The sequence below is a fragment of the Somniosus microcephalus genome, chromosome 7 (genome assembly GCF_052327205.1).
Source record: "Somniosus microcephalus isolate GS21.2 chromosome 7, FLI_Smic_1.0, whole genome shotgun sequence".
NCBI classification, from domain to species: Eukaryota; Metazoa; Chordata; class Chondrichthyes; order Squaliformes; family Somniosidae; genus Somniosus; species Somniosus microcephalus.
Genome location: NC_140993.1, coordinates 263,594,715 through 263,609,154, shown reverse-complemented (window position 1 = coordinate 263,609,154; position 14,440 = coordinate 263,594,715). Strand labels below are relative to the sequence as shown.

The window sequence follows — 14,440 nt, the reverse complement described above, 5'->3', positions numbered from 1 at the left end:
GTTTTGAGTTTGATTTTGAACCTCAGACACGGATTGAAATCTGTGGCCTGCGGCTATCCTGTGTCTGCAGTCCCAGAAGGTTAACATCACAAGAAGCACTGATGTAGATGTTTGGCACATAGTCAGAACACACACCTGAGACCGCCCCCCCCCAGGCACTGGAAAATTTGCAGGCAGCAAAATACAGCTGTGGCTCAGTTGCTAGCACTCTCGCCCCAGAGTCAGAAGGTTGTGGGTTCATAGTCCCATTCCAAGAGACTTGAGCACAAGAATCCAGACTAACACCCCCAGTGCAGTGCTGAGGGAGTGTTGCATTGTTGGGGAGGTGCCGTCTTTTGGATGAGACGTTAAACCGAGGTCCCGTCTGCCCTCTCGGGAGGGTGTAAAAGATCCCACGCCACTATTCAGAGAACAGCAGGGGAATTCTCCCCGGTGTCCTGGGGCCAATATTTATCCCTCAATCAACATCACTAAAATAGATTATCTGGCCATTATCATAGTGCGCAAATTGGCTACTGCGTTTCCTACATTACAACAGTGACTACACTTCAAAAAGTACTTCATTGGCTGTAACGCACTTCGGGACGTCCTGCGGTCGTGAAAGGCGCTATAGAAATGCAAGCCTTTCTTTTTACTAAGGTTTCCTGTTCCTCACATACCAGGATATGCACAAGAAGCTGCTCCTTAAGATTCCTGCATTTTTCGTGCAGCAGATCTTCTACACAGGGCTCTGAGAAGCCTGGGTTAAAACCACAGCAATGTCGATCCAGGCGATCGTGGACCTGGGGGAAAGAAAAGCTCGTTTGTGAAGGTAACAGATACATAAGCATTTGCCACATGTCTGGAGCATCTCCACACCTTTCAAAAGTACCAGGACATGTGCCAGTGAGGGTCAGGCCTGCAGCTCAAGCTCTCAGAAACCTGAATGTAGGTTGAGAATTTAGTGCAAATTTCATAATAGCACCAGCTACTCTAGAATTGACAGTGAACGTTAACCCAGGGTGACCTCAGTTCTCTTGTGTGCAAAAGACTGAAGCACATGAGTAGGAGTTAAAGCTAGGGCTTTTTCATGTGCCAATTAATGTTTGTAGGACATTGAACCAGTGCCATTCTCTGTTGATATTGCTGCCAGTGAGGGAAAACATACTATGATAACACAATCCTGCTCTCAAAGGAAGAGGAAGAGGCCATTCAGCCCCTCGAGCCTGTTCCACCATTCAATGAGATCATGGCTGATCTATATCTTAACTCCATTTACTCGCCTTGGCTCCATATCCCTTAATACCCTTGTCTAGCAAAAATCTATCGATTGCCGCTTTAAGAATTATTAATTGAGCTAGCATCTACTGCTTTTTCTGGGAGAGAGTTCCATATTTCTACCACCCCACAAAGTGTTTCCTATCTTCTCTCCTGAATGGCCTGGCTCTGATTTTAAGGTTATGTCCTCTTGTCCTAGACACCCCCACCAGCAGAAAAAGTTTCTCTCTATCTACCCAATCAATCCCTTTCAAAATCCTGAAAAGCCCAATCAAATCACCCCTTAATCTTCTATGTTCCAGGGAATATAAGCCTGGAGAAAAAAGATTCTAATGAATCTGCGCTGCACTCCTTCCAAGTACAATATATCCTGTCTAAGATGTGGTGCCCAGAACTGTACACAGTACTCCAGTTGTGGTCTAACCAGGGCATTGTATAGCTGTAGCAAAACTTCCTCCCCTTTATATTCTAGCTCTCTATTAATAAAAGCTAACATTTCATTAGCCTTTTTCATTATTTTTTTTGGACCTAACTACTACATTTTAGTGACCTGTGCACGTGGACCCCTCAATCTCTTTGGACCTCCACTGTTCCTAGCTTTTTTCACCATTTAAAAAAATACTCACATCTATTCTTTCTTTGGTACAAAATGGATGACCGTACACTCACCAGCGTTGAAATCCATCTCACACTCGACCCCCAAGGTCACTGCTCAGGCGCTCTCTATATCTGCTCCTAAAATGATCAGACTTCGCCCCGTAATAGGAGACCAGAGCATTTTAATATGCAAATTTTATTTGCTGCAGGTTGTTCTGAGTTCACGGGGTGGGATGTTCTGCACAAGTAATGGCCGCTGGTGCTGAGGCACAAATGGCCTTTTTTGGGGGCGAAGGAGGACAGCACCTGAACAGGAGAGGCCTTTAGACCTGACATTGGGGTTGCCAATCCTCCAGGAATGCCCTGGAATCTCCAGGGGATTGATAATTAATCTCCAAGACATGGCAGTGAGCGCCTCCCAAACTTGCGACCTCTTCCACCTAGAAGGACAAGGGCAGCAGGCGCAAGGGAACACTACCACCTCCAAGTTCCCCTCCAAGTCACACACCATCCTGGCTTGGAAATATAGCGCTGATCCTTCATTGTCGCTGGGTCAAAATCCTGGAACTCCCTCCCTAACAGCACTGTGGGAGTACCTTCACCACACGGATTGCAGCGGTTCAAGAAGAAGGCTCACCACCACCTTATCGAGGGCAATTAGGGATGGGCAATAAATGCTGGCCTTGCCAGCAATACCCACATCCCATGAATGAATTTTTAAAAAACCAGGAGAAAAGCTAGAGGGGCATAAAAAAATGGAGTGTTTTTAAAAAATTTCTTTGAACATATTAATTTATTCATTATAAAAATATTGGAGATGGAGAAAAAAGGCTGTTTGATGGGGCGGGGTGGTTGGAGGTGAGAGGCCCTGTAATGAAACCTGCAGGAGTCCGTTAAACCAGAGTTGGTAACCCTACCCGACATTCAGGCGGCTGGTAAACCTGGATGGTTCACTGAAACGACAGGGTCACTCAGGTGATAAAAAAGGTTAAAGTCTTGTGGCCCTCCCTTGCAGTGTCCATTTGTAATGGGCTGCGAGAGAGGCTGGAGCACGTCTCAGGCACTTCAGCTGCTTGACACGGTGCCTGGCCTCATCTGAATAATAAACAAGGGGCTTTAATGAGCCCTGCGCATAACCTGTGCTGGCTCACAGTGCACTGGCCGTCGGCACTGGAGCACGCAAGCTGCCTCAGGTGTGGAGAGAACCTGACTGTAAGGGACTCTGGGCTCGGTGTGCATCAGCACAACAGGTGCTGGCCATCAACTAGCAGACCCAATATCTTACTGGACTAAATGCTCCGAAATGAAAATTGAGGCTAGTCGTGGTGATCGCGAAGTTGCTGAATTGTGAAGCTGGACTTCATTTACTTAAATGCAAGTTCTTGTTGGTCTGCATATGCCATACTGGTTAAAGCCACTGTCAAAAATCCTAGTTCAGAGTCTGAAATGAATGTGTGTGTGTGGTGTGATGGGGCGGGGTATCCCTCTTACAGAACGACCAGGAGCGAAGTGTGAGCGCAGGATCTGTGAGGGTCCTACAGATGCGCGATCTCTGCAAGAGAGTGCAGCCCCTGGACAGTGAGGTCCACTTATGGGCAACAAGACCATTGAAAGGGAAAGTGACTGACAAACAACAATAAATTGCATTTACATAGGGCCTTTAATGTAGTAAAAGATCTCAAGGCGCTTCACGGGAGCGATTATCAAACAGAAATTTGACACCGAGCCACATAAAGAGATATTAGGACAGGCGACCAAAAGCTTGGTCAAAGAGGTAGGTTTTAAGGAGCATCTCAAAGGTGGAGAGAGAGGTAGCGAGGGGGAGAGGTTTAGGGAGGGAATTCCAGAGCTTGGCCTAGGCAGCTGATAGTCCCTAAACCTCAACCGCAATCTTTATGAGAAGAAAAATCGAGCAAGATCTCGACTACAATGGCTAACTAAGATCAGAACTAACCTGAAGGATTATAAAGTACAAAACCTAGTGATGGCTGAGAGTCAGGCATGGTTAAATGAGGGGAATACTGTAAGAGGTGGAGACAATTGAAAGGCAGATTGCAGATAATTGCCAGGAAGATCAATTTGTTTTGAGCTATATTAGAAGTAGATGGAATATAGGACCGGGGATTGGTGACTGAAGATTAGAGATCAGCAGATGCCAGATGTGTTAAATAAATTGTTCACCTCAGTCTTTACAAATAAAGATTGTGGTCAGATTCCAGACCCACTCAAACTGGCTCGGCAATCTCTGAATTGGCATCAGTAAAGTATGTGTTGTGAAGAAACCCAAGGAATTTAGTGTGTACAAAGTGTCTGGGCCAGATGAGAGACATCCTAGAATAAGAGCATATGAAAGTCTGTGGCAAGATAGATCACTTTTGGCATTTTATCACAGCTCCACCACCCCACCTGAAGATCCCTACTTTAGAAAACAAAATGGCCCTTTCCATATCTCCCCTGGAAAAAAATCAGTTTGTGTTGTTAATATTCAATTCAATTCAATTCAAATTGCTTTATTGGCATGACAAGATACATCTTATGTTGCCAAAGCACAGAAATACATGTATGATTGACCACATAAACCCCGATCTAGACATACAGTGTATAGGCAAGTATACCCATGTATACATAGATATACACACATATAATATGCATATAATCTTTTCTTAGATTTAATGTGTCACTGGTTGTCCCTCTGCTTGTGGCAAGCTGTAACATAGTTTGCCGCTATAGTTACACATTTTCTCTGTTCCCCAAATAGATATGGGAGTTTCTGGTGGTCATTCAGATTTTTGAATTCAGGGCATATTTTTGTGAATTTTGGGTAGAAATTCTCCCTTATGTCCTGATAGTTTCCGCAAGTTGTGAGGAAGTGCATCTCTGTCTCCACCACTCCCTGACTGCAGTGAGAGCATATCCTGTCCTCTCTTGGCAGCCAGGTCTGCCTGTGTCTGCCTTTTTCGATGGCCAGGCTATGTTCACTAAGTCTGTACATTGTCAAGGCTTTTCTCAGTTTGCTATCCTTTACCATGGTCAGGTATTCAGCCATGGTGTATTGTCTGTTTAGGGCCAAATAGCAATCGAGTTTGTTTTGGGTTTTTGTCGTTTCTGTCCAATAGGTCAAATATTTTTCCTTTTGTTTAGTGATAATTGTGTTGGGTCGAATTCCCTGTGCTAGGATGTCACTGTCCTGCGGCTGGTTATTATTAGTAGTGTTGGTAGTTACTTCACTGAGTCCCAGGACTAGTTGACTGAGGGGACTCTTCTCTATGATCATCTCTTGGCATTTCAAGGCTTCGTAATGATAGCAGTGATAACCCTGAATCCCCCTTTCTCAACAGATATCGATCAAGTGCTTTTTAAATGTGAAAACTAACCTTTAATCACCTCCTTTCACATCCACCATCCCTGGGGGTGGGTGGGGGGGGGGGGGGGTGCGCGGCAGTGGGTGTGAATAGAGGTCTTTAAAATTATGAAGGGGTTTGATAGGGTAGACATAGAGAAGATGTTTCTACTTGTGGGGAAGTCCAAAACTAGATGCCATGAATATAAGATAGTCACTAATAAATCCAATAGGAAATTCAGGAGATACTTCTTTACCCAGAGAGTGGTGAGAATGTGGAACTCGCTACCACAAGGAGGAGTTGAGGTGAATAGCAGAGATGGATTTAAGCAGAAGCTAGATAAACACATGAGGGAGAAAGAATAGAAGGATAGGCTGATGGGGTGAGTTGAAGAGGGGTGGGAGGAGGCTCGTGTGGAGCATAAACACTGGCATGGGCCAGTTGGGCCAAATGGCCTGTTCCTATGCTGTAAATACTATGTAAACTATACGTAAGCAAAAAAGTTCCGGCCAGCTTACCGTGCGAAATGGCTGAGGTTGGTGAAGAATGTCTAATGTTTCCGTTTAGTTATCTTTAGAAGACCGAAGCACTCTTGTTGGGTTTTATTTAGTGTGCTGGTGTAAGGCAGTGTCAGCATTTCTAACCCATGCAAATAAGTTGAAGGGCAGCTAACCCTCGGCAAACGGGAGCACCCCATTCATTAGAAGGTGTGAGGCTGGGGTCCGGGAGGCAGGTACAGCACTGTGAGCATCGCTGAAGGAATGTAGCACTGCTTGCCAAAATTCCACAGATATGCTGGAGTTCACATCGGCTCAGATTTTATAACTTTATCTTTTGGACTGTTTGGACAACTCACTTCCGAAAATGGCTTTTCCAGCTGTAACTGGCAGCCTTTCAGAAACCTGTGATTCCATTTATGAAATTAGCCTTGGAAAAATGATCAAGGATTTGATAAAGTGGTACTGTCCTCCTCCGTGTTGGGGTGGGGCGGATACAGGAGAATGTTGAGTATGGTCTCTTTGGGATTGCGTTTACTCCATGACATGTCTGACAATGGGAGATTGGAATGACATAGAATTTACAGCACGGAAACAGGCCATTCGGCCCAACTGCTCCATGCTGGTGTTGATGCTCCACTCGAGCCTCCTCCTACCCTACTTCACCTAATCCCATCAACATATCCTTCTATTCCTTTCTCCCTCATGTGTTTATCTAGCTTCCCCTTAAATGCATCTATACTATTCGCCTCAACCACTCCATGTGGTAGCAAGTTCCACTCTCTGGGTAAAGAAGTTTCTTCTGAATTCCCTATTGGATTTATTAGTGACTTTTTTTTATAAGCCCCTAGTTTTGGACTTCCTCACGAGTGGAAGCATCATCAAACTGAATTGACAACCTGAGCTGACCTGTCTGTAGTACCCCAGGGCATTGTCCAGACTGGCTGATTGACTTGCCGGGGGAGAGAGGTCATCAGGGGCTGCGATTCTTTATAATTCTATAAAGGGTCTATATAACCCCTGAAGGTAATACGCAAAAGACAATACCTCCGTAATATTGTGCATCTCCGCGCCTGCCTCATCCCGTCTGCTGCTGAAACACTCATCCATGCTTTTGCTACCTCCAGACTCGACTATTCCAACGCTCTCCTGGCCGGCTCCCACCTTACACCCCACATAAACTGGAGCTCATCCAAATCTCTGCAGCCCGTATCCTAACTCGAACCAAGTCCCGTTCACCCCTGTGCTCGATTTTTAAATTCTCATGCTTGTTTTCAAATCCCTCCAATGGCCTCCTCCAACCCTCCTCCAACCCTCCGAGAGCTCTGCACTCCTCCAGTTCTGGCTTTTTGCGCATCCCCAATTTTAAATCGCTCCACCATTGGCGGCCGTGCCTTCAGCTGCCAAGATCCCAAGCTCTGGAATTCCCTCCCTAAACCTCTCCGCCTCTCTATCTCTCTCTCCTGCTTTAAGACGCTCCTTAAAACCTACCTCTTTGACCAAACTTTTGCTCACCTGTCCTAATAGCTCCTTATGTGGCTTGGTGTCAAATTTTGTTTGATAACGCCTCTGTGAAGCGCCTTGGGGCTTTTTACCTCATTAAAGCCGCGATATAAATACAAGTTGTTGTTGTTGTAGGGTGGTCCGAGTTGGGCAAGCAGCAGGAAGCTTGCCAGTGCTATGTGCAGTGTTTTAGCTAGTGAAACAATACCAGTACCCATGTGCACACTTGGGGGTCCTAAACCTTGACTCTGCCACCTTGTGCCTAGATTCTCTGCTCCGGTAAGTGAGATCCCTACAAGGAGTGAGTGTGGACCCCTTATCCAATCAGAAACTCTACTTAAATTAATTTCTCCTTGGTGATGATCGTCTGCACACGTCAAACACCTGATAAAATTTTTTTAAAGATTTCAGATATCTGAAGCATATCATTCTCCAAAAGTAGTAATCAGTGAATGGGACTTACTGTGTACTGGCTGGTGTACGATAGGTGTCAGCTGTGGCTTAGTGGTAGCACTCTTGCTTCTGAGTCCAAAGGATGTGGGTTCAGAGTCCCACTCCAGAAACATGAGAGCACAAAATCTAGGCTGACATTCCTAGTGCAGTACTGAGGGAGTGCTGCACTGTCGTAGGTGCTGTCTTTTGGGTGAGGCGCTAAACCGAGGTCCCGTCTGCCCCCTCAGGTGGATGTAAAAGATCCCACAGCACTATTTTTGAAGAAGAGCAGGGGTGTGCTTCCTGGCCCTGGCCGATACTTATCCCTCAACCAATATCAATCACCAAAACTGATTATCGGGTCCTTTTCACATTTGTGAGGCCATGGCTGTGCCCAAATTGGCTGCCACATTTCCTACATTACAACAGTGACTACACTTCAAAAGTACTTCATTGGTTGTAAAGCACTTTGGGACGTCCCGAGCTCGTGAAAGATACTACATAAATGTAAGTCTTTCTTTCTTCCTTTTCACTGAAATTCTCCAATGGGTAGCTATCTTTAATTCCTCAGTAGCATAGATCCAAGCGCTTGGCCTAGAAATTTGTTTGCGAATTTGATCCTGGAGGAAGTGGAACCCATCTGTGGGACTGGACTCAGGTTGGTGCCTGGACTCCCCCCGCCATCCCCTGAAGGTGCAGAGGACAAAGAGTGTTGGCGTGTAGGGGGATTGAAGCGGCATCCTTGATAAAGAAACCACTTGGGCATCGAGTTTGTTCTTCGGGGGAAGGGAACCGGCAACCCCATTCCCCCCCCACCCCAGGCCAGCCAGCTACTGTCAATGTTTTGGGGGTCAAAGGTAGGGGAGGGAGGGGCACCACAAAGGGAGGATAAGGAAAGTTCTGAGGAGAAGCAATTACTTATCTCTTTCTGAGTAGTAGTGAGGATAATTTTCCAACGTAGATTCAGAAGAAGATGGCTCCTCGGGTCCATGGGGAGTTCATGGCTGTTCACTTAAGGGATGGGCAATAAATGCTGGGCTTGCAAGCAATGCCCACATCCTGTAGGTAACCTGAATCGTGACAACAGGTAGGCCCGTATTTTCCGATCCCTACGGGTGTGTACGAGCTGTGTACACACCTGTAGGGACCTCGCCTACCCTGGAGAAGGGCCTCTATGAGTGGAGAGTTCCGCTTTCTGCAGAACCTCCGCCCGCAGAAAACCTTTAAAATTCTTACGCCTGGTAAAAGCAGGCGTAAGGCCTGCTTTTACCAGCATAAGAGTTGAAAAAAGTAAAAAAAAAAATTTTTTCACTCATTTATAATTTAAAAATACTTTTTAAAAAGTTACGTTTATTTTTAGCCCCGTAAAAAACTTTAATTTTTTTTCCAAAAGATTAAATTTTTGTTTAAAATATTTAATGTAATTTTAACGCACTTTAAAAACGTGATTTAAAAAAATTATTTAATGTTTTGATGTGTTTTTTCAGTGCTCCCCATTCATACTTTTGACAGGTCTAAGCTGTCAAAAGTATGAAGGGGGATTCCTTTCTTCCATTGGTTCCCCATAGCCCACGTGATCCCAGGGACGCTTGCGAACTGCCTACGCCCCTGGGATACCTGGGCCTCTGTGCATTTCGTAAAGCAGAGGCCCAGGAGCGGAAATGGCCGGACCTCTGGAGCCCTCAGGTAAAGGCGTAGATTTTTTCCAGATCGAAGCCTCCGATTGGAAAATATGGGCTGTAGTTGAGTGTTTGGGATTGGAAGTGCATGCGTACACAAGATTCGCAAAAATAATATACAGCCCTTACCATATGTGTGTGTGTGGAGATGGAAAGTATCTCCAATTCGCTGTCATTTGACAACAGTCCTATTTGACAGCTGAAAGCATTTATGCTAATGTTAGGTAACAGGACAACATGCACTTTTAATGACTAGCAAAAATGTTCAAATTCTCTGTGGCAGAAAGCATATGCGTTTTATCAGTTGTTTGGACATCGGGTTTTCATTTAGATGTTTGCTTCAATGTTTAATCCTGAAGGTCTGCTATGCAGAGTCATGACTGAATTACTTCCAGCCTATGATTTAATGAATCATAGCACTGACACAACAGCTGCACTTTCACAGTCCTGTGCAGCAACTCCTTTGGTTTCTGTCTAAGCGAGGTACCATTTAACAGTGTCTCGGTACTGTTATTTGGCAGTTGCAACAAAAAAACCCTCACGTTACTAGCACTTTTCAATGGTTTATTCTGATGTATTTGGCATCCTGGTACGTCGGGCTTGACTTCATCCCTCTATCCAGCCCGAGATTGCATGGAGGAGCGGTGGTAAGCCAGGGGAAATTAGGCGGTACTGCCAGCCTCCAATGGGTAGCTATCTTTTAATAATGCCTTCCTCAATAGCATAGTTCCAAACTCTGGGTCTAGAATTTTGTTTGTTGCGGCCTGCTATTAGGGATAAAGTGGGGGCCAACCTTGAGTCCAGGCTGATGCTGGTACCTGGATCCCCCAAAGGGGTTAGGGTTAAATTGCATTCCAGCCCTGGAATATAATTCCTTCCCTGCAGCCCTGTTAGGGGCGGCCACACCTTCACCACCTGCCGCAAGTATACGGCGATGGAGAGACAGGGTCCGATTCCTCTGTTTCTCACCGCTGTCTCTTTTTTTTATTGATTCACGGGATGTGGGCAGTGCTGGCAAGGCCAGTATTTATTGCCCATCCCTAATTGCCCTTGAGAAGTTGGTGGTGAGCCGCCTTCTTAAACCGCTGCAGTCTGTGTGGTGAAGGGAATCCCACAGTGCTGGCAGGTAGGGAGTTCCAGGATTTTGACCCAGCGACGATGAAGGTACGGCCGATAAATGTTCCAAATCAGGATGGTGTGGCTAGGAGGGGAACTTGGAGGTGGTGGTGTTCCCCTGCTGCCCTAGGTGGAAGAGGTCGCGGGTTTGGAAGGTGCTGTCGAAGAAGCCTTGGCGAGTTGCTGCAGTGCGTCTTGTAGATGGTACACACTGCAGCCACGGTACACCGGTGGTGGAGGGAGTGAATGTTTAAGGTGGTGGATGGGGTGGCAACAAGTGGGCTGCTTTGTCCTGGATGGTGTTGAGCTTCTTGGGTGTTGTTGGAGCTGCACTCAACCAGGCAAGTGAAGAGTGTTCCATCACACTCCTGACTTGTGCCTTGTAGGTGGTGAAAAGGCTTTGGGGAGTCAGGAGGTGAGACACTCACTGCAGAATAACTAGCCTCTGACCTGCTCTTGTAGCCACAGTATTTATGTGGCTGGTCCAATTAAGTTTCTGGTCAATGGTGACCCCCAGGATGTTGACGGTGGAGGATTCAATGATGGTAATGCCATTGAATGTCAAGGGAAGATGGTCATTGCCTGGCACTTGTGTGGTGCAAATATTATTTGCCACTTATCAGCCCAAGCCTGGATGTTGTCATGGGTTTGCTGCACATGGGCACGAATGGTTTCATTATCTGATGAGTTTGAATGGCACTGAACACTGTGTAATCATCAGTGAGCATCCTTACTTCTGACGTTATGATGGAGGGAAAGTCATTGATGAAGCAGCTGAAGATGGTTGGGCCTAGGACACTGCCCTGAGGAACTCCTGCAGCGATGTCCTGGGGCTGAGATAATTGGCCTCCAACAAACACAACCATCTTCCTTTGTGCTTGGTATGACTCCAGCCAGTGGAAAGTTTTCCCCCTGATTCCCACTGACTTCAGTTTTATTGGGACTCCTTGATGCCACACTTGGCCAAATGCTGCCTTGATGTCAAGGGCAGTCACGTGACCCACGATCAGTGCCAGGCTCCGGCTTTGGGCTCTGAAATATAGTCCGGCTAGGGTCTTGAGGATCGCAGCGGTGAGCTGCGCTCTGCCCAACTTTGCCTTACAAAGCAGCCATGTATAAATGCAAGCTCGCTCGTTCTTTATGGAGGCGATTTTCCGAATATTAGTTACTGGGGCTTATCAAAAATTCAAGCTCCTGCTGAATGATCCGACAGTCACGGGCAGTGCTTACCATTGAGATTTTTGACCATCAAGGTGCTACATGAATGCAAGTTGTTGTTATCATCTTTATTAAGCATTCGCAAAGGCCACAGGGAGTAGTCTAGGGCAGCAGTGTGATATGATAAAAATAAACAGCCCTACAACCCTCCGAGATCTCTGCGCTCCTCCAGTTCTGGCCTCTTGAGCTTCCCCGATTTTAATCGCTCCACCATTGGTGGCCGTGCCTTCAGCTGCCAAGGCCCTAAGCTCTGGAATTCCCTCCCTAAACCTCTCCACCTCTCTTTCCTCCTTTAAGATGCTCCTTAAAACCTACCTCTTTGACCAAGCTTTTTGGTCATCTGCCCTAATATCTCCTTATGTGGATCGGTGTCAAATCTTGTTTTATAATCGCTCCTGTGAAGCGCTTTGGGACGTTTTACTACGTTAAAGGCGCTGTTTAAATACAACTTGCTGTCATAAATATCTCCACATGAGGGTCACCAGCTAACTTCTGAACAATATCCAATAATGCCCTCCAAGCACTGCAACTCTTCCCACAGAAACCTGTAAAATTACCCGTCGTGTCTATTCTTTCTCAGTGTAAGTTTGTTAAAGGTTGCAGAAGATTAGCTCTACCCTCAATAGAGAAGCCTTACCTGTAAAAGAAAATCAAAAAGAGCTAACTTTCCCCACTCGGAGTGTTTCACACGAAGGCAGGGCATGGTGTGATTCTTGTGCGCCTCATTAATGTCGCACTGTTGTCGCAGCACTGCCTGGTATTGAAACCAGCTCAACTCGAATGAGTTTTGGTCGTTGTTGGGATCATCCAGATGTTGAATGTCTGCATCCCACCAAACAATTGGCCTGGTCACGCCGTCTGTGAACTTGTACGGGAGCAACGCATCGCTAAACCTTCGGGCCACCACGGGCAGACTCCGGTTTAGACCCAGCACCCGGTCCAAATGGAAAGCTAAGACTTCATCGAGATCACTGGGCCGCTTTATCAGGCCGCACAATCCCTCCTGACAATGCGCCATGAGGTCATGGATCACAATGGGAGAACGAAAGCTTAGACCTACTTTGATTACTTGCCCGTGAGCTGGTATCCGTGCTTTGACAATTACTGACCCATTAGCCAAAAGTTTCATCTTCTCAATGTCACTCGAATCAAACCAGGGTGGGGGATCCTCATGGAGCCTAATGCTATCTTCCATCTCTGAGATTGGAAGACTGGTTTCAACACTGTCACAGATCTTAGGCTCTGTTATCCTTCTGCTCACTCGTGAAGTAGTCTGTCGCTCACTTTTCCCATTGTTTATCAAGGAAAAATCCAGGTACTTCATCCTTGCACTGTTAAAGAATGGTACTTTCCAAGGACCCTTGTATTCATTGCCCCTAACATTCTGAATAAGCATTCCGTTCTGATTTGAAGGAATTTTAAATTGTGCTAATATTCGTTTTTTAGCAGCGGTGCTCTGAATGGCTTGTTTGCAGTGAGGCTGCAGAAACTGCACGTCCTTCGTATTTGCTGTATAATTCAAAATAGAAGATCTTTCGGACATCTTCCCAGCAGCTTGGATGGCTGCTGTGTTCCCGTTAGAATTAGGAACTTGTAAAATGGCTTTTTCCACCGAGGACTGGTAACATAGCGGGACAATCCTCAGCGACCCAGCCACCCGAGGTGGCTCAGCAACCTTGTTGACTTCCTGTGTCCGGCTTTTCAGAGCTTCGGGCAGCGTACTCTTTCTACTTTTGTGCCTTTTCTGTGGCCTTTTCTTTCTATGCTCTGACACGCTGGAAGCTTTGTGCGTTTCTCCATAGCTGTACTGCTCTTGAAATGCTTCCATGTAGCTGTGTGGCTTCTCACTCGAACGCCATCTCTTTAGATGACTGTTTTCCATTGGCAGCAATTTGTCGTGTCTGTAGATGGTATGTGTTTGCTTGGGGAAGGAGCCAGTGTTTCTCCACAGTCTTTTTTGCTGATTAAGTTTTCCATGTAGCTGGCTGGGCACTCGATAATCAAGGCCAGATATATTGTCGTCAAAATGAAGAGACGGATAAGTGTTTATCACCACCATGGACAGGGCAGTGAAGAAACAACAAACAGCCACAGGCATCTTCCTTAACCTTCTCTTCAATGAAAATCTGGGTGCCTGAAAGGAGAGAGAAAAAAACAGTAATTCAACAAAATTTGCACCACCTTGGTACAGCTTCATAAAAATCTCAATCCGCTTTACCACAAGGGTTGATGAAAAATGCATTGGTTTTGTAAAACTAACTAATATAAACCAGTTCTGATGAAAGGTCATCGACCTGAAACATTGGCCGGAATTTTAACTTGAGGGCGGGTCGGATGCAGGGGTGGGGCGGGGCTGGAAAGGGGTGTGGAAACCCAGGAGATCGGGTTTCCGTCAGGCCCTGCCGAATTTAACGGCAGGGCCTGATTAACATTTTCATTCTCTGTTTCCCGCCCGCAGCTGGCCAGATGGAGAGCCTGGCTGGCTATCGGGGGTTAGGCCTGCGGAACCAGGCCGCAGAGAGGAGGGGGGGGGGGGGAATGGGGAGGTCGGAAGGCCGGGGATCACCGGCAAGGTTGGGGGCTGGAGGTTGGAGGGGGGGGATCGGGGGTCGGTGGGCGGTGGCCAGGGGTTGGAAAGCCGGAGAGGGTTCGGAAGGCCGGTGGGGGGGGGGGGGGGGGTCGGAGATCAGAGGCTGGGGGCGGTCGGAGGCAATCCCCTCTAATTCTTTTTGGCGCCACGCCGTCCCTTTAAGGGGTTGCATGGGCCATTCAAAATACCGCGCATGTGGTATTATGAAAT

At 46.6% G+C, this 14,440-nt stretch overlaps 1 protein-coding gene across 1 annotated transcript in view; it reads right to left on the bottom strand.

Annotated features, from left to right (window-relative positions):
- The window catches only part of gask1a (golgi associated kinase 1A), a 61,217-nt gene that overhangs the window by 30,137 nt on the left and 16,640 nt on the right, over window positions 1-14,440 (bottom strand). Inside the window, exons 2-3 of the mRNA XM_085993697.1 lie at window positions 12,278-13,774; window positions 660-782 (exon numbers count right to left, since the gene is read on the bottom strand). Of these exons, the coding sequence (XP_085849823.1) occupies window positions 660-782; window positions 12,278-13,774 (1,620 nt within the window). The remainder of the gene's footprint in view (window positions 1-659; window positions 783-12,277; window positions 13,775-14,440) is intronic.